Below are 18120 nucleotides of genomic sequence, written 5' to 3'. Positions count from 1 at the left end.
CCCCATCCCTGGCTGCACCCACTCGGCATCTCTCCACCACAGCTCCGGCTGCAGCCTTCAAACAGCTCCTGTGAAAAATCAAAACTGGGGAGAGAAGAGTGGGAGCAGGCGACAGTGGCAGCTTATTTGTGATCTGCATTGTGTGGGGAGCTCTTAATTAGAGGTAATTAGACTAATTAACTTGCAAATGAGAAACTCGTCTTTTTCTCCTTTTCTTTCACAAGAAAAAATAAAGAGGAACAGCAAGATAAATATTGAGGCTAATTACGTTGTACCTGCCGCAGAGCCCCTCCAGCCTGTGGGATGCTCCTCCCCCACACGCCCAGCGTGCTGTGTTGTCCCTGTCCAGGTGTCCTGCAGTGCCTGTTCCCACTCAGGGCTGGTCCCACTGCAGGGCACAGGTGCTCATGTCCCTGCAGTCCCTGCTGGCAGAGAGGGACCGTCCGTCACCCTCTGTGCACTCAGCGAGGATGCAGCGTGGGGACAGCGGCCTCCACAGCACAGCCATTGCCAGCACCTACTTGGCCAAGCCCTGGAGATGGCCAGTGCCACAGAGGGCATGGCACCAGTATGGCGCCACAGCACCAGCGTGGCACCCTCCCCACCAATCCCATCCTGGCCCACCCCAGGACTGGAGCAGGAGCGTCCCCTCTGCGGCACCGCAAGGTCCCGGCTGTTTTCCAGCTCTTCCCTCGTGGCATCTCTAGTTTCCCCTCTCTCTGTGCCGCACACCCTGGGGGCTTTGTTAGCACAACCCGGTTCAAATGTCTGATTAGTCTTTAGGAGATCGAGGGGTCAATTTTCCACAGCTCCTTCCTCTCCATTTAACTAATTTAACTGCGCGATTGTTACAAATTTCATTTTATTATAGCGCTGCTTCTCAGTCCAATTGAATTACCAAAATCTCATTTTCTCAGAAGTGCTGAATATGTAATTAGAGGAAAAATTATGCTCCTGGCTGCCTATTAGAGAGGGCTGTGTGGGAGCGCTGTCCGGGCAAGCACATGGGTCCGTGGTGCCCCAGGTGCCCACACTGGCCGTGCCAGCAGCTGTGCCAGAGCCCCAGCGCATCAGCAAAGATGTGGCTGGGACAGGGGCCACGAGCGGGCTCTGTGGTGTGAGGGGCTCTACAGGATCAGACCCAGAGTCCAGCAGGGCTCCTTGAGCCCTGTGAGCTTTGGGACCAGATGTGGGATGGCAGTGGAGCTGGCATGGAGCTGGCAGGAAGGCATGAGGCCGGTGGACGTGGCCATTCACCCCACTGCTTGTGTTGTGTGGAGCTGCCTGGATCCAGCTGGGCTCTGACAGCTCCACACAAGGGGTTTAGAGCCCCCAGCCCTTGCCAGCAGGGGGACACAGCAGCTGCTCCCAGGACTGCTGGAGCAGCAGACAGGTCACCCTGGTGTGCTGAGCTGTGCAGTGCTTGGGCACCAGCATTCAACACTCTGGTGCCTGGAGGGCTCAGGAGGAGCAGGTAGCTCTGGTGGACTCCCCTCTAACCCTTTCCTGCACTCTGCAGCCAAGTTTGTACCTTATGTGCCACCTGTCCCAACATTTTGGTGGCCACTGGGGACCAAATGCTGCTGAGAATCCCGGCCAACACTGAGTAGACCAGGTGTGACTTGCTCCAGTGTGCCTGAAGGAAGAGTTGTGCCAGGAATGTCACCTGCACCGCCGATGATGCTGGGGGCTGCTGCAGGTGAGCCCTGGCGTCGCTGACAATGCCACAAGCTGCCACGGGTGAGCCCTGACCCCACCAGAGATTCCAGGCCCTGCTCAGAAGGGAGCAGAGTGCCACGTGTCCCAGAGCTCTGTTCCTCCCACTGCTGCGCCTAATCCTGCCACATCTCCGGCGGTAACGCAGCCATCAGTCCCTCCTGGTGCAGCGGCACAGGGGCGAGCGAGCTGGGAGCTGTCGACCACGCAGGCAGGGGGTGGCCAGGAGCCCCCCCAAGCACCCCCGTCTCGCCTCGGTTACACAACATTATCATTTCATAATACTCTGAAATATACATGAAGTTGGCTGAATGCAGATGAAATTGCACCATTTACTTCATGAATATTTCATGCAGCCTCAGCTCCGAAGTTTCCAGCTGGCAGAGCCAGGAGCTGGGGCCGGACTGTGGTCCCCCTGCCCTGCACTGGAGGTGATGGGGGCACGTGCGGAGGTGTGTGCCCAGGCCAGCATCTCATCTCATCCCCACTCCTGGATGTCACATGGCTGCCACCGCTGCATCCTTCCTCCCCAGGCTCCTGTGGACAGAGGGACAGCAGCGTCCAGCCCTGACTCTGCTGACAAGGGCTCAGGGGGGCCAAGGGTAGGAGCAGGGAAGGGGGAACGGAAGGTGCCTGGACAATATGTGGCAGCTCAGAAAAATGGTGTTTCCCACACCAGCAGGCTGCCCTGCTCCCCTCGACTCCTCCTCCTCTCACACCATCCCTGCTGCCCCTCGGGTCCCACCTGGCCCCACCAGCCCTGCTGCTCTCTGCAGCACTCCCTTCCCACCGGAGCATCCTTGGCAGATGCCATTACCAGCCTCTCACCCCTCCCTGCGCCTCGGTGACGAAGACATCCAGCGCGGCGGCTGCCGCCTCTGGTCCCCACAGCTCCTCACTCCTTCCCTGCTCCTTCCCCTGGGTCCTTCCTCACGGTCCTACCCAACTTTCTGTGGGCTCTGGCCCCACTCTGGGGAGAAGCAACCTGCCACCAACCTCCCACTTGTCCCCACGGTGGGCAGGGCTGGTCCCTCCTGGGGCCAGGGCAGTCCCCAGGGTGAGCACCCCGACCCCGCTCCGCCGCAGCCGGGAGCTCCTCGGCCGGTGCCTGTGCAGGGCCGGGTGCTGCTTTGTATGGATGGTGCAGCATTTGGGGTAATGAAATATTCACAGGTCAGTGGTTCCGTGAGAAATGACGGGGATCAGTCAATTCCTTTTCAGGGAGTAATTTTCTTCCCCTTCACGGCCTCTGTTTCATGTTGACAGTCATTAGCATGAACGAGCTGCCGGGTCGAAGGGGGGACGTTGTGGCTGTCACGCAGATGAGCCGTGCTGGGCACGGTGATGGCTGCAGGGGCACAGGCTGCATGGGGGGCATGTGGGGGCCATGCCAGGACCTTCCTGCCTCCATTGGGGCATTTGCTGAGCCCATGTCTGCTGCCCAGCGTGCTACATTGCCCTGCTCTGGAGTGGTGGGCACAAGGGCAGGTGGTCCCATCAGCCTGCCTGGCTGCTGCCTGCTCTGAGTCCTGCTGGCAGGCACAGGTCCCCAGGAGACCTCGGGAATTGCTCAACACCCTTCCCTGAGCCCAGCAGTGACCTCAGGCTGCCTTGCAATGTGGCAAGGCAGTCCTCAGTGAGCGGGCAGAAGCCACTCCAGGTCACAGCAATGTGCTTTCTGCCTGCACTCTCTGCCTGCCCTGCCTGCCCTGCCTGCCCTGCCTGTGGGATGTGCCCACTGAGGCGCTCTCTGCAGCTTGCAGGAACACCTGGGGGGGCCTCTGCAGATGCTGTGGTGGGAGGAGGACCTTGGCCTCATTTCCCCCTTGCATGAGGTGTCTGGTTCCCAGCAGGAGGAGTGGGACAGCTGCCAGAAGTAGAGACCACTGTCAGGGTGGGGAGGTGTGTGGTGACAGGACTGTGTCCCCTCTCCAGCTGCTCCAACTCCACATTCCAGCTGCACACGACCAGGTGGTGCTGTGACTGAGCAGGTTCAACCATGACTGGGCAGTGCCAAGCCATGGCCGGGCAGTGTCATGCCATGGCCGATCAGTGCCGTGCCATGCCTGGGTGGTGTCGTGCTGTGACTGGGCAATGCTGTGCCGTGCTGCCTCTGCACCATCCACACTGCGTAGTGCAGGAAGGGCCCAGCTGCAGGCAGAGCTGGCTGGTGGGAGTTGCATGGGCTGGAGATGGGAGTGGGGCCAGGACAAAGCAGCAGGGTGTCCATGAGGCTTTAGAGGAAATTAGACACGTCTGTGGTGGCTGTGGCCTTGGTGGCAGCAGGGTACAAGTGCTGGTGAGCGACCAATAACCCCAGGCACTCACCCATGGCCCCGTCACTCTGTGCTGGCAGGACGCCTGTCGTGGGCAAGGTTTGGGGGCCCATCACAGGGTACTTGTGGCCAGCGGGTACCCCATTGTTAGCACAGGGCTCTGCACTCGACTGATGGCTCTGACCCATTCTCTGGGTCTGAGGGCTCTCAGTGCGTTATTTTCTTAAAAAGGAGCAAATGTGGGAAATGGCATTGTCATCCCCAAGCTGACAGGCACAATCACCAAAGTGCGGCGTCGGCAGGAACCGGCCCCACACACTAAATGACTTGAAAGGAAATGGCCTGGATTGTGCTGAGGAGGCAGAGTACAGGGGGAGAAAGCAAGTGGAGCAAACAAAAAAAACTTCATTAATTAAAGAAACTCGTTAATGAGGGACATTTAATCAGCTAAAGATGATATCTACCCCCTGCCTGCTGCAGCAGCCGCTGCGCAGGGCTGGTGGTGTGAGACTGAGCCGTGGGCAGGGCAGGGGACACCACAGAGGGGATGCCAGGCAGCAGCCACTGGGCAGGGGACACCATACAGAGAACACTGCCCAGGGGATGTTGCACAGGGGAACTTGGGCTCCCCATCCCAGCCTCTCCCCTGCTGTCCCTGGGGCCGTGGTGTGACGTGTCACAGTCCTGGCAGTTCCTGCGCAAGCAGGTGGAGGCAGCGGAGATGGTGGGGCACTACTTGTGTCTCCTGTGCCATGTTAAATGCCACCAGCTTTGCTCCAGGCTCCGACACTGCACTGATCTGTCTCGTTTTAAATGAGGCCAAGGACTATTAATGATCAGCATTTCTTTTATTGCAAGTGCCAAAAGCACCACGTGGGAGCATTCCCACGCCCCAGGGAGGAACAGGTACTGTGGGAGCAAGGGACGTGTGTCAGAGCCCCTGTGCCCAGCACCCATGGGCCAGCACTGTGCCACAGACTCCCCACATGGCCAGGCACACCAGGCTGGGAGCACCTGGGCTGCCTCTTCTGAGCTGCAGAGCTGGGTCCTCCAGGACCCCTGAGTGCTCAGTACAGGGAGGACCCTGAGAAGGGGCCACAATAACCACCTGGGAGGAGCAGGGAGACCCTCACTGCCCAGGACTGCCCGGGGATGGGCTGTTCCAGTAGTGTGGGCAGTGTGGGGTACGAGCTGAGCAGCGGCTTTTTCCCTGTGATGTCAGCAAGCATCACACAACCAAACTCACCAGCATCCCCCTCCCCATGGAACCCTCGCCCCCAGCCCCCGCCACCGACTGAGCAGCCCTGTCCCTGCTGGGGCTGGCCGGGTGCTGGGGGCAGGTGAGAGGGGCTGGGGGCAGGTGAGAGGGGCTGGGGGCAGGTGAGAGGGGCTGGGGGCAGGTGAGAGGGGCTGGGGCAGGTGAGAGGGGCTGGGGCAGGTGAGGGGGGCGGGGGCAGGTGAGAGGCGCTGGGGGCAGGTGAGAGGGGCTGGGAGCAGGTGAGAGGCGCTGGGAGCCGTGGATTTGCATCTCTGCAGCACCCGCAGCCCCAGAGCTGTGAGCAGCAACCGGGGGAACCTAACGGTCCCTGAATGAAATAATACCCAGGTTGACAGGCTCTGCGACAGCCCTAGTTAATAATTGGTATGAACGTGGCTGTCGGGACAGGCTGATGAGGGGCCAGCAGGGCCCAAGATCTGGGCAGGTCGGGACAGTCCCTGCCCCGGCACCCATCTGCGTCCCCCTGCCCCCCGTCCCCACATGGTGGTGGCTGATCGTGGCTGTGGTAACAGCCAGGATGAGTGTCCAGTGGGTAGCAGGCAGGAGGAATGTGGGCTGCTCCTTTCTCTGTGCATGCAGGCAAGGGAAAGATTGGTGCTGGGAATTAGGGATGCAGCAGGCAGGGTCACACTGGAGGTGTGACCGCTGTGACTGTCGGTGTCTGCCTGCTCCCTGGAGCAGGTTTGGATGGAACCCTCCAGCCTGCCAGGTGGCATTAGCACCTGCAGTGGGGGCAGGAGTGGTGTGGGCAGAAGCAGTTCCTGGCTGCCCGTGTCAGGGCAGCAGTGGCGATGGGCTTGGCTCCTGCAGCGGAGCAGCCCCGGCCCGCGCTGGCAGGTGCGTCAGGCTGGCGTATCCCCGAGCAGCTGAGTCAGCACAGGCAGGCGCTGCCGGTGCTGCCGATGACTTGCAGATCTGCAGCTATTGGGGCTATTCCCACCGGGTTTCCATGCGTCCCCGGCGCGGCTCCGCTGCCGCCCTCGCAGGCGCGACGGCCCTGCGGGCTGGGGATGGCGGCCGCCAGCGCGTCCCCCTGCAACCCTCTGCCGTCCCCCAGCAGCATAAATCGGCCACACACACAATTAAGGAGCTTGTCTCTGCAGGCTGAGCCACAGATGGATTTCACGGGCGAGAGGCTGCCACGGCACGTTGTAAAGCACCGGGGGGGCTGCGGGCGCTGCCGTGCGTGGCCTCGGGGCTGCCGGTGGGGGCTGCGGCCGTGGGGGCAGCTGTGTGGGGCACACACCGGTGGGAGGGGGGACGGGGGCACACTGGGCTGTGAAGATGGACACTGGGGGAATAGGTGGGTGTGTAGGAGGGGTGCAGGCTGTGGCAGCCCCCTACAAACCCCCAACAGTCTTCGGCCCTTGGCATGGGTGCAGCTCACCCGGTTTGACCGGGGCAGCCAGGCCCGCTGCTTAGAGCAAAAGGCCTAATCAAATATTTAGCAGTTAATTGATCCCTGTATGGTGTTTGCCAAGGGACCATCAGCATTCCTCCCTGCCTCCCCTCCCTGCCTGCCCAGCCCTGCTCCCGTTCACTACCACCACTGGCACTGGGACACTGGCAGGTGCCAGTGCTGTGCAGCCCCCCCAGAGCAATGCTGCCAGTCAGGCTCTGCTTTGCCCCATGTTGGGCTTCAAAATGGGGTTTTCCTGGGTCTCCCCCCCCAGGGATAGAGATGTGACAACTTCAGGAGTTAAACCCCACAGAGGAGTGCCCATCCTCCTACCTAAACCCCAGTGCATTAGGTAGACAGGGCCTCAGAGGGGGAGAGGATTGGGGCTCAGCTGCCAGAAACGTGAGCCCAGAGCCACTGCAGCACAGAGACAGGTCATGGTTTGGGGGGGGCTGCGGAGCGGTGGGGTGGGGGGGCCTGGGTCTGGCTGCGGGGACCAGGACTCCATCTGTGGGCAGGTGGCAGCCCGGGCACCCCAGGTACAGCAGCAGCTCAGGGGGACGGTGCCACTCTCTCGGCAGGGTAACCAGGACGCCACGGCTCCGCCGGACGCGATGGCTCAGCCCTACCCCCCGGCCCAGTACCCCCCGCCCCCCCAGAACGGGATCCCCGCAGAGTACGCACCACCGCACCCACACCCCACGCAGGACTACTCGGGGCAGAGCACAGTACCGGAGCACTCCATGACCCTCTACACACCAGCACAGAGCCACGCCGAGCAGCCGGGCAGCGACGCCAGCACACAGTCCATAGCAGGGACACAGACAGTACCGGTAAGGGCAGGGGGTACGGGGGGCCCAGGGCATTGCTGGAGCATCTGGGAGGGTGCTGGGGCAGTGGTACTGCCTGGCTGCAGTCCCACGGGGCACTGGGATGGGTGTCCCCACCATCACCTCCCCTCAAAGCCCCCCTGCCATTTCTAATCACTTGTAATCCACCTGCTTGGCTCCGATCCACCAGATCATGGCAATTACAGGGCGGGAACTCAGCACTGGCAAAGCGCTGAGCTCAGCATTTTCCAGTGCTTCCACATGGCCCCCCAGGCAGTATCGGCACCCCCACAGCCCTGCCATCATCTCCCCGGCTCACCAGGATGGAAAGACACCCATGGGGTACTGCCAGAGGCTTGGGGACTCCAGGGTTCGGGGTGTCCCTGGGGACAGGCAGGGCCAAGCAGGGGGACATTTCCCCAAGACTGGAACCCCACTGGGAACATGAGTCTGGCATGGCCAGGGGCTGATGGTGGTGGTGCCTCCCACAGCAGACAGACGAGGCGGCACAGACAGACAGCCAGCAGCTACATTCCTCAGACAACACAGACAAGCAGCAGCCTAAGAGGTTACACGTCTCCAACATCCCCTTCCGATTCCGGGACCCCGACCTGCGGCAAATGTTTGGGGTGAGTCCGGCCCCATCCAGCCACCATGTCACCTGCTCTCTGCTCAGTGCTGCTCTGTGTCACCATCGGGACACTGACACTGTCCCCTTCCAAGGGCCCGTCCTGTGTGTGGAGCAGGGAGTGGCACAGCCCTTGTCTTCCTTCACTGTCCCCTTCCTGGCCCTCATTAAGACTCAAGAGCACTGCTGGCTAATGAGATTTTGGGTGACACTCCCAAAGTCCTGGCAGAGTGGGAGCCATGGGAGGGGTGAGGGCTTTTCCCTGCATGGCCCTGAGGGTCCCTGGGCCCGGCCCCCCAGGCAGCCCCTGGCACAGAGCCCCATGCCAGCAGCCCCGGGTGTGGGGCCGGGGGCTTTACAAGCACTCACCGTTCTGCTCTCTCCACTTGCAGCAATTCGGGAAGATACTGGATGTGGAGATCATTTTCAATGAGCGGGGCTCCAAGGTGAGTGCTGCCCACACATGGCACGGTATGGTGAGTCCTGGGGAGGGGGTCAGCGCAGCCAGATTGCCTGGCAGTGCTGTAACCTGCTCTCCCCTCCTCTCCTGCCCCATGGGGTCTTGGCATGGGATGGCCCATCTCGAGGCAGCTCCTGCACTGGCTGGGGTGGTCCTGGCACTGGAGGGAAGGAAGGGCTTGCTCTGCCCCCCCTCAGGCAGCTCATGTCCCTCTGTGTCTGGATGTCTCTGTTGTATCTTCCCCATTTTCTGTGCCCCTCTCCCAAACTTTTCTCCCAGCTTGTGGGCGATGCTGGGGCCTCAGCCGGGACCCCCAGCCCCCGCGAGGACCCCAGCCCGGGCTCTCCATCTCTGCACTGTGGCAGCCTCACCTCTGCGCCAGCTCTCCTGATTCACCCCCTCTCTCTCTCTGTCCCCGCACCCTCTCTCTGTCTCTCTCTCTGTCTTTCTTTCTCCTTTTCTCCTCTGCTCACAGGGTTTTGGGTTTGTAACTTTTGAAACTAGCACAGATGCCGACCGGGCACGGGAGAAGCTGAATGGCACCATCGTAGAGGGCCGGAAGATTGAGGTGCTCAGATAAGTGTGCTAGTGCCGTGCCATGCCTGCGTGTGCGTGTCCCCTGCCCGGGCTGCGGGGTGCTTGAGGGCAGCTCTGGGTCCTGGGTGCCCCTGGGGAGCTGTGCCCGGCGTGTGCATGTGTCCCTGAATGTGGCACAGGAGCATGTGTGCCAGCTGCCAGGGAGTTCATCGCTTGGCCCAAAGGAACCTCCCATGTGCAGGGAGCGCCGGGTTTCAGCTGGGGCTGTGTTCTGCCTGGTACAGATGGGTCTGGCAGACCCCCCACCCACACACACAGCCCTGTGCCTGCTGCGCAGCTGCCCCGCACTCTGCAGGGAGCTTTAGGGCTCTGCTCAGTGTGCCATTCCCACCTGACCTGTGCCAGGAGGGAGGATCCACTCAGGGCTCCGCACCCACAATGCCGGAGGCTACCTGACCCTGGAGGCTTTGATTTCTCCAAGCCTGGCACAGGCATCAGGCTCTGCCCATTTGTCAGCAGCTCCTCACTGGTGGCCGGCAAGCAGTGGGAAGCAGGGTGGCACATGGCAGAGGGAATGGGACAAAACATCCCAGCAGTGCTGAGGGCAGGGAAGGAGCCTGGCAGGGCACAGCAATGCCCCATGGATGGGGAAAACATGGTCCAACAAAGCCAGGCCTGAGCATGGCACCGCGGCACTCGGGGCACCAGCCACCAGCCTGACCCACGCTCGTTGCTGGAGCCAGGAGCCTGGTCTGGATGGGGGTATGAGCCGGTCTGTGGACGGTGGGGCAGCTGCGGGCAGAGACTTGCCTCGTGACAGCTCTGCTGCAGTCGGCATCCTTTGCTCCGGCACCTGAAGCAGCAGCGAGATGCGCCAAGCACAGCCAAGAGGGCCCTCTGGACCACGGCCTCGGCAGCCCCACGGCCGCAGGCACTGAGCCCCTGTCCCTCTCTCTGCAGGTGAACAATGCCACAGCCCGCGTCATGACCAACAAGAAGGTGGCCAACCCTTACACCAACGGTAAGGGCCAGTGTCCAGAGAGCAGGGACTGCAGTGGGCAGGGGCGTCCCCTGGCCACACTCATTGCCTGGCTGCTCTGACTGTGAACATCCTCCTGTGTGGAGAGCAGCCACCCCTGCCCAGTGCAGGTGTACAGCCTGGGGGGGTACGCCCCTGCCCAGCTACGGGGCTGTGGCCCCTTGGAGTGCCACAGGAGCAGTGCTCTGTCCTCACTGGCTCTCTCTGCCCACAGGCTGGAAGCTGAACCCAGTGGTGGGAGCAGTCTATGGCCCCGAATTCTACGCAGGTAATACCAGGTTGCAGCCATCCCTGCTGCAGGTGCCCCCCAAACGTCAGCTCTGCATTGTGTCCAACCTTGCCACTGTTCAGCACAGCAAGCAGCCCCCAATCCCTCTCCCTGTCCTGTGCCTTTGCCAGGACTGCTCCCCCCATCCCATCCCCTTGCCCAGCGTCCCCACGGGGCCATGTCCCTGACAGGCAGGGGTGCAGAGGTGGGCTCTGTCATTGATGACCCGCTGCAGCTCTGCAGACCTGCTGTGGAAAGCCCACGTGTGTCCCCTCCTCCCACAGTAACGGGGTTCCCATACCCCACCACGGGGACAGCCGTGGCCTACCGAGGGGCACACCTACGGGGCCGGGGCCGCGCCGTCTACAACACCTTCCGAGCTGCACCGCCACCGCCTCCCATCCCCACCTACGGCGCGTGAGTAGCCACGGCAGGGGCCCTGCTCGGGGTGGGGGGCGGGTGCTGCCACACTGCTCCGGGTCTGCAGCAGCATCACCAGTGTCTGACACATGGGGAACGTGCTGCAGCTCCCACAGCACTTGCTTGGCCATGGACTCTCTGCAGCCCCCAGGGTGCTGCCCTCAGGGTGACCCACACACTCACCAGCCTCCTGTGCCCTAAGGCACGGGATGTTATTCCAGCCAGGATGGTTGGTTTGATGGAAACCCTCTCCTGGCACACACGGCTGGGCACGGACATGGCCATGGCCATCTGCAGCTGCTCAGCTGTTCCCAGCAGCTATCATGCTCCAGACTCCTCCATCCCTGGAGCACTCCTGGGGCCCTGGGCCATGCCCTCCACCCATCCCTAGGTCCCTGCCCAGAGTCCCAGCCTGGACATGTCCTCGGGGACCTGCACAACAACTCCTCACCCCTCAGCTGCGCTGTTGAGGCAGCTCCCCTCGTTCACCACCCTCATTCTGCTCCCCTCGTCTGGGGACACTGGCCGGGCTGTGACACCTCCACCTCATTTCCAGGGTCGTCTACCAGGACGGGTTCTACGGAGCTGAGATCTATGTAAGTGACACTGTGCCCAGGGCTGGGCCATGACGGGGACCCTGTGCCAGGGCAGGGAGCAGGCAGCACTGGGCATCTCTATGGTCGGCTCTGCCCCTGCCAACCCCTTTTCCTGGGAGGCAGAACATGAACAGAGTGTGGCTCCTCTGGAGCGATCTGGGTGGTGCTGCACAGGGTCCTGTGCCCTGTCCTGTGCCCGCCAGACCCCTCGCAGGGCCAGCACCATGTGGGATTTACGGTGTCAGTGCCTTACACCCATGTTTAACCTCTGTGTCTGAGGAGCCAGTGGCAATATTTCAGGCGGTTGCTGAAGGATTTACCTAACATGACACCTCATTAAAGCGAGTGGGGAGGTGACATTCTCTCCTCTGAAATTTAATTTTTTAAGGTTAATGTTTGTGAAAGCCCCTGGGGAATGGTAATGAGGCTGCTGCATGCCCGGTGGCACCAGCACTGGCTCCCCACAGGCCTCACCACTGCTGTGTGCAGTGCAGTGGGTCACCCAGCTGCCCTCACCCTGGTCCCCCCCATGGTGGGTGCTGCCCCCTGACCAGTCTCTCTCCCTGCAGGGGGGCTATGCTGCCTACAGGTACGCCCAGCCCGCGGCAGCAGCGGCAGCGTACAGTGACAGGTAAGCACCGCCGTGACCCTGTGTCACCCCCTGCACTGCCCACTCTGACACTCCCAGCTTCTGTGCGCCACAGGGTGGCCATGGGGAGGGTGTCCTGCAAACTGGGACCCCTGCGCTTCCCACAGAGCTGGGACTGGAAAGGGCTGGCACCACTGGAGGGGGAATCAGGGAGATTCCGGGGGGCTCCCAGGCACAGCTGGGCAGGGGAGCTCCAAGGGGAGACAGGACCCCCACTCTTGTGACTAACGCCCAGCACTGTGTTTGCTCCTAGTTACGGCAGAGTGTACGCAGCAGCAGACCCCTACCACCACACCATCGGCCCCGCCGCCACGTACAGCATCGGCACCATGGTAAGAGCAGCCCCTCGGCCTTCCTCTGCTTCCAGGGGGCTTCAGCCAGCCCGGGGAGGGGGCCAGCACGGCAGCCTGCAGGACACGGGCACCCCCGCACACGGGGAGTGTGGGAGGGGAGCGGGGACAGCGCAGCCCCTGCCTGGCTCTGTCTGCAGGAGAGGAGACCCCCACCCTGCACCTCTGCTCCGTGCACCCCTCACACCCTGCATAGTCCTGCCCACGCACTCTGCTTCCCGGGGGCTTGGCTGCCCCCCGTGCCAGCTGCCTGGTCAGTGTCCCAGGGCCCTGCCTGGTGTTTGGGACCCCCGCTCTCATCCCAGTGCAGGGCATTGTCCCCAGGCCCCCATGTAGAGCCACACACAGGGAGCACTGCAGCTCACCGTGTGCCACAGCTCTTGGCTAGCTCTGACAGCATCAAAGATGAAAAATCTCACTTATGGGTGGCATCTCAAAGCCAACCCACCTTTCTCTGCCTTTTTTTACTCGCTTGGCACCCCCAGCCCCAGGCAGCCACTAGTGAGGGGCCGTGGGCACTCCATCCTGGTGGTTTCCAACCCCGTGCCACAGCAGGGATGGGGACAGGCTCCTCAGGCACACTGTGGCAGTGCCATGACTGGGGCACATGGCAGCCTGTGGCCCCAGGGCAGTATCCATGGCCACAACAGAGCCTGGGCAGCACTGGGCACCCTGGCCTTACCCAATCCTCATGTCCCAAGGACAGCAGCAATTTGTTATCAGTTGAAAGAGGAAAAAAAAAAAAACAGAGAAGAAAAAAAGGAAAGAAGGGAACATCTGGGCTTTGCCTCTCTCCAAATACTGATTGGCTTTTTTTTCATCTTTGATGTTGCAGGCTAGTCTATACCGAGGAGGGTACAGCCGCTTCACTCCCTACTAGCAAGACAGACCCAGCCCCCCCACCACTGCCCCCGATGCTCACTAGCACCAAACCAAACCAGGCAGCCAGAGCCGAGGCCGAGCCTGCGGAGGAGCCGCGGGCGCTGCCTGGGCGGCCGGGGCTGGCACCGGGCACCCCACACCTGTAGGGTTACCTCAGCCGCTCCGTCCCGCCGCCACACACCTCTCCTGCTCCGTCTGCCCACCCCGGGGACCGCGGGGAACGGGGCCAGCCCTCGGCCCCAGTGGCGCCCCGTTCCCAGAGCCGGGGTGCAGGGTCCCCCCACAGACACTGCCCTGGCTGGAGTGCAGAGGGCTCGTCCCCCTGTGAGGCAGGAGGGGATACTCAGCCCGCTGGGGTGCTCGGCCCACAGGGATGCTTGGCCCGAGGTGCTGGGGCATGGGGCAGTGGCAGCTCCCGAGCAGCCCCTCTGCCCCCATAGGAGAGAGAGGAGCTGGTGGGGGCTGCTGACAGCTCTGGAGACGGATGGGGTTGGGGAAGGCACAGGACCCTAAGGCTCCCTAGGGCAATAGCACTTCTCCGGGCTGACCGTGCTGCTCTGCAGAGCTGAGTGCATGAGGTTGGGCTGGCTGTGTGGGCTCGGGGGGCCAGGTTGGTGCCTGTGTCCCCCCTGGCCGGTGGCTCAGCCAGGCTGCTCCAGCAAGACCTGCCTCTCTTGTTTCTGTTGTAGTGAACCCACGGCTGTTTCCTTCTGGGACCAGGAAGGGCAAAAAAATTCACACACACACACAAAAAAACCCAAAACAAAAAAATTAAAAGCAAAGCAACAAAAAAAGAAAAACAAAGCCAAGCGGAAGCAGCCAAGTGAGTCCCAAACTGTCCACACGCACCGAGCGAGCAAGTCCCGGAGGAGCCGTGGCAAGCACCGGCGGCCGGACGCGCCGGAGGGACCTGCTGCGCCCCGGCCCACAGCCCCGCAGGGAGGGAGCCAGCATGGGGGTCCGTGGGGGTCCACGGGGCCCTCAGCCGCCCAGGCGCAGGGCTTGGGCACCACGTCTTCCTTTCCCCGGTGTGGCAGCGCTGGGGGTGCCGGCAGAGCGTTGCACCCCTGCCTGGCTCGGGGGACTGGGTGACAGGGTGGAGACCCAGCTTTGTGCTGCCCGAGACCCGGCGCTGCCGGCCATGAGCGTGTCAAGTGTGCGTGGCCTCGGCTCCAGTGTGGAACTGGGGCGGCGGCGCAGCCGCGGTGCTGAGGCGTTGCAGGGGACGAGCCTCTGCCTTTTAAAGGGAATTTTTGTTAAGAGGAGCTTGCAACTCGCTTGCGACCCCTTCCCCTCCCCTCTATCCCTGCCACCCCATGCTCCCACCCTGCCCGGAGCAGCCCTGACCAACACCGGGCCAGGGACTGCCCCGATCCTGCTCCCACTCCCGCCTGCTCCGCAGCGTGGGTCACGCTCACAGCCACCCCCCCCGAGGCAGCGGGACCCCCCAGCCGTGGGCGTGAAGTCTCAGCCGCTGCATCACCCATGGAGACCTGCCCGAGCCCCGGGGTCGGGCTGCAGCCGCTGGCACGCTGGCTCTGGTGCCTGATGGCACGGGGTGCTGTGGAGCCCACCCTGGGGTGCAGCCCCATCCCACGGGCGGCTTCACACTCAGCCCCCTGCTCCCCACCCACGTGGCTCTGCCACTCCTCAAACCTCACTTTATAGTCTGCAGACGCCCCTGACACCCCAGCGACGAGCTCCCCCTTTTCTATTCCCGGTGTACATAGCCCCAGCCCCCGCCGCCCCCGTGTACAAAGCTCCGTCCATCGCTGTACTGGCTTCTCCCTTACAGCACCCCTGCGCCGCCCCGGCGCGCGGGCTGGCGCCGGCCCATCCTGTATGCTTAAAGGTGTGACCATCCTAATAAACAGTATTATTATTATTACTATTATTATTATTACAAGGATTATTATTATTATTATTGAAATTATTAATAAAGATTTCTTTCTTCAACCACGGCGACTCAGGTTTTGACTGGGGTGCAGGGCCCTAATTCGTTCCCGAGCGCGTTCCTGCCTGACCGCTGACACTGATGACCCTGATCGGAGCCCGCATTGTTTGGGGACGGGACCGGCACGCAGAGGGTGTGTGGCTGGGGACCCCACTGTGGGTGTGCTCGCCTGCTCCTGCCTGCTAATTGCTTGCTCACCAGACTGTGAGAAAATAATTGCTGCTATAAATTTTCTCTCCTCCTCAGAAGATGCTCAGGGGAGGCAGCACAGGCTGATGGCATTGGGCTGGGTCCACGGTGATGGGCACAGTGGCCAGCCCTGCTGGCAGCTCCCCACTGGGCTGGGCCCCGAGGGGAGGGGGTGTGGGGCTCGGGGCTCTTGGGACAAGTAGCCCCAGCCTGTGGATGCACAGCTTGCAGGCAGTGAGGGCTGCAGGAGCTGGGGGGTGGGTCACATATCTGGGGGGGTCCCTGCCAGCCCGTCACAGGGCCCTGGTCAGCACCCAGCAGGACCCCACGGTGAGGGCTGAGCACAACCACAGGTCGTGAGAAGAGAGACCCACCTACCCCGGGAGATGAAGTGCAGCCTCCACCATTGGTGTCCCCCACCCGCAGCCCACCCACCGCGTGGAGGAAACACGACACAGGCTGCACCACGGTTGCTTTAATGCCCGTCTGAGCTGGTGCCGCTGCCTGGTGCAGAATAGACCAGCACGAGGCGGCCCCAGCGGTCGGGGTCCACGGGCAGCTCGTCCCGCAGCACCGGTTCCACCAGCAGCTCCAGCCGGCAGGACTGCCCGGGCATCGGCCGCGGCACCGGCACCCCCACGGCACGGAACAGGCAGCCCTGCGCCAGCCCCAGCAGCTGCGGCGCCGTCTGGCCCCGGCGGCACCGGGCACCCTGGCTCAGGACACGGAAGCATCCAGCACGGCCAGGCGGGAAGGACCAGCGCAGGGTGAGGCTGAGTGAGAGCTCCTCGGGCTCAGGGCCCTCCTGCCACCAAAGCTGCGAGGCTGTCACACTGTGCACCTGTGGCGGAGAAGCCGCCACGCTGGCTGTGTCCAGCACCTGCGAGGGAACCACAGGGCTGTCAAGGAGCAGCAGGCACCCTCCCACCCTCCCAGAACAAGGGTGGCGGCGGGGCAGGTGGCTCCAGCTGACAGCGGCAGGCACTCACCCGGACCTCCCCAAGGAGGCAGGTGAAGGATGTCTCCTGCGGGCTGGGCTGCTGGCGGGACACAATCACAGAGAGGTCTCGCAGGCTGCAGTCCTGCAGCTCCAGCTCATAGCACCTGAGAGGGAAGGGGCAGAGCAGGAATGGTACCAGGGTGCCACGGTGTCTCATGCCTGCCTGTGGGGACAGGATGCAGGTAGGGCACTCACCGGCTGGTCCAGCCGTGGGAGCCACGGTGGCAGGCGGCAAGCAGCTTGGCAAGTCCAGGCGGAGGAGCCGGGAGGAACCGGGGGTAGTGCCGGCCATTGGGCTCTGCAAGAGGAAGACAGGTCAGGGAGCAAGGGACTGAGCTGGTCCCACGCCCCACAGAGGGTGCTCACTGCAGAGAGCGTGGCGGGACAGGGTCCTCACCAGGCAGGGAGGTGAGGTTGCCCTCAAGGCAGGTCCCCGAGTCCCAGGTGGTGACCTCCAGCGCCACCACAAAATCATCGGGCTGCGGCCCCTCCAGCTTGTAGAGCAGGGTCAGGAAGAGCTTGGGGGGTGCCGGCATCTGCAAAGAGAAGAGGCTGATGACCCCAAATCCACCCAGAGAGAGAGAGAGAGAGAGATAGAGACAAAGAGAAAAACAAAGATGCATTGGGTTAGGTGTGCTGGGCAGTGTGGGCAGAGCCCCAGCTCACTCGCCATGAGGCCCTGGGGCCACACAGCTTGGGCCACGCAGGCTGTGCCGTGCCAATATGGTACCAGCCTGGTGCTGAGGAGGGGGCAAAGGGCTTTGCCCCAACTCACCGGATGGCCACGCGCTCCTCGCCGGGGGGAATGGTCCCCTGCAGCCGCAGGGAGCTGCCCCCACACCAGGCGTCCTGCAGGCAGCAGCTGGTGCTCAACCTGCCCTGCTGCTCCGGGTACAGGGGCTGGATCTCCTGCAGGCTCAGGTCATACCAGGGCCCAGACTCTTCATCCTACAGCACAGGGAGAGCTGGGCTGGGGGACTGAAGAGCAGGGACCCACTGCCCCTCCCAACCCAGTCCAGCCAGACCAGAGCCATCTCCCTGCACCCACCTTCCCATCCAGGAACCTGCTGGTGCCCATGCCCAGGCTGAAGGAGGTGGCGAGGGGCAGCGTGCAGATGCTGTGTGTGGGCAAATACTCGGCCAGCAAAGCCCAGAACCTGGAGGCAAAGGTGGGTGTCAGGGCAGAGGCCCCCGCTATAGTCGCTGCCCTGCATGGCCTAGGGCATCGTGTCAGCTGGGCAGAGTGGGACCAGCCGGCTCCTGGCCAGCAGCCAGTGTCCCAGCCACAGTGCCCTGGCAGCCACAGGGTCCCAGCAGCCCTGTTCCTGCTGCCCCACAGTCCTCCTGGCCCAGCCCCGTTCCCCTGCAACCTCCTGCTGAGCCACTCTCACCTGTTCTCGTTCTGCAGGAAGTTTTCCTCCCCCAGGTGCTCATAGACCCAGCCGGGAGCGAAGATGGCTGCGGAGAGGCTGTGCTGCCGGATCAGGCGCAGGGACTGCAGAGACGAGTGGTGAGCAGCACAGGCCAGACCAGGTAGTCACTTTGTCACCTGCCTTGTCCCTGCTCCCCCTAGTCCTACTGTTCCCATGGTGGGGCAGGACATTGTGGGAATGTGCTGTAGCATCTCCCTCTCCAGGGATGGAAGCTC

At 62.6% G+C, this 18120-nt stretch overlaps 2 protein-coding genes across 9 annotated transcripts in view; one reads left to right on the top strand and one right to left on the bottom strand.

The window, feature by feature from the left end:
- The window catches only part of RBFOX3 (RNA binding fox-1 homolog 3), a 140650-nt gene extending 125436 nt beyond the window's left edge, over positions 1-15214 (top strand). For 5 of the 8 annotated variants that reach the window (XM_027889847.1, XM_027889848.1, XM_027889846.1 and 2 more), the window contains 11 exons: positions 7252-7503; positions 7992-8129; positions 8521-8574; positions 9064-9156; positions 10086-10146; positions 10379-10432; positions 10717-10849; positions 11409-11448; positions 12018-12079; positions 12351-12429; positions 13283-13993. In XM_027889847.1, coding sequence (XP_027745648.1) covers positions 7285-7503; positions 7992-8129; positions 8521-8574; positions 9064-9156; positions 10086-10146; positions 10379-10432; positions 10717-10849; positions 11409-11448; positions 12018-12079; positions 12351-12429; positions 13283-13327 — 978 coding nt within the window. In that variant the 5' untranslated portion in view covers positions 7252-7284 and the 3' untranslated portion in view covers positions 13328-13993. Of the gene's footprint in view, positions 1-5517; positions 5635-7251; positions 7504-7991; positions 8130-8520; positions 8575-9063; positions 9157-10085; positions 10147-10378; positions 10433-10716; positions 10850-11408; positions 11449-12017; positions 12080-12350; positions 12430-13282; positions 13994-14018 lie in introns of those variants that run through there. The other 3 variants (XM_027889849.1, XM_027889845.1, XM_027889844.1) reach the window with 3 other exon arrangements.
- Positions 15215-15941: 727 nt separating this feature from the next.
- LOC114060348 (cytosolic endo-beta-N-acetylglucosaminidase-like) overlaps positions 15942-18120 on the bottom strand; it is a 9168-nt gene continuing 6989 nt past the window's right edge. The window contains exons 12-18 of the mRNA XM_027889798.1: positions 17864-17967; positions 17521-17629; positions 17248-17420; positions 16870-17024; positions 16668-16770; positions 16462-16576; positions 15942-16352 (exon numbers count right to left, since the gene is read on the bottom strand). Coding sequence (XP_027745599.1) covers positions 15948-16352; positions 16462-16576; positions 16668-16770; positions 16870-17024; positions 17248-17420; positions 17521-17629; positions 17864-17967 — 1164 coding nt within the window. The 3' untranslated portion in view covers positions 15942-15947. The remainder of the gene's footprint in view (positions 16353-16461; positions 16577-16667; positions 16771-16869; positions 17025-17247; positions 17421-17520; positions 17630-17863; positions 17968-18120) is intronic.

This window comes from Empidonax traillii, unplaced genomic scaffold, assembly GCF_003031625.1.
Source record: "Empidonax traillii isolate 1590-97213 ecotype Southwest subspecies unplaced genomic scaffold, ASM303162v1 scaffold272:size679582, whole genome shotgun sequence".
NCBI classification, from domain to species: Eukaryota; Metazoa; Chordata; class Aves; order Passeriformes; family Tyrannidae; genus Empidonax; species Empidonax traillii.
This window is presented reverse-complemented; position numbering and strand designations above follow the sequence as displayed.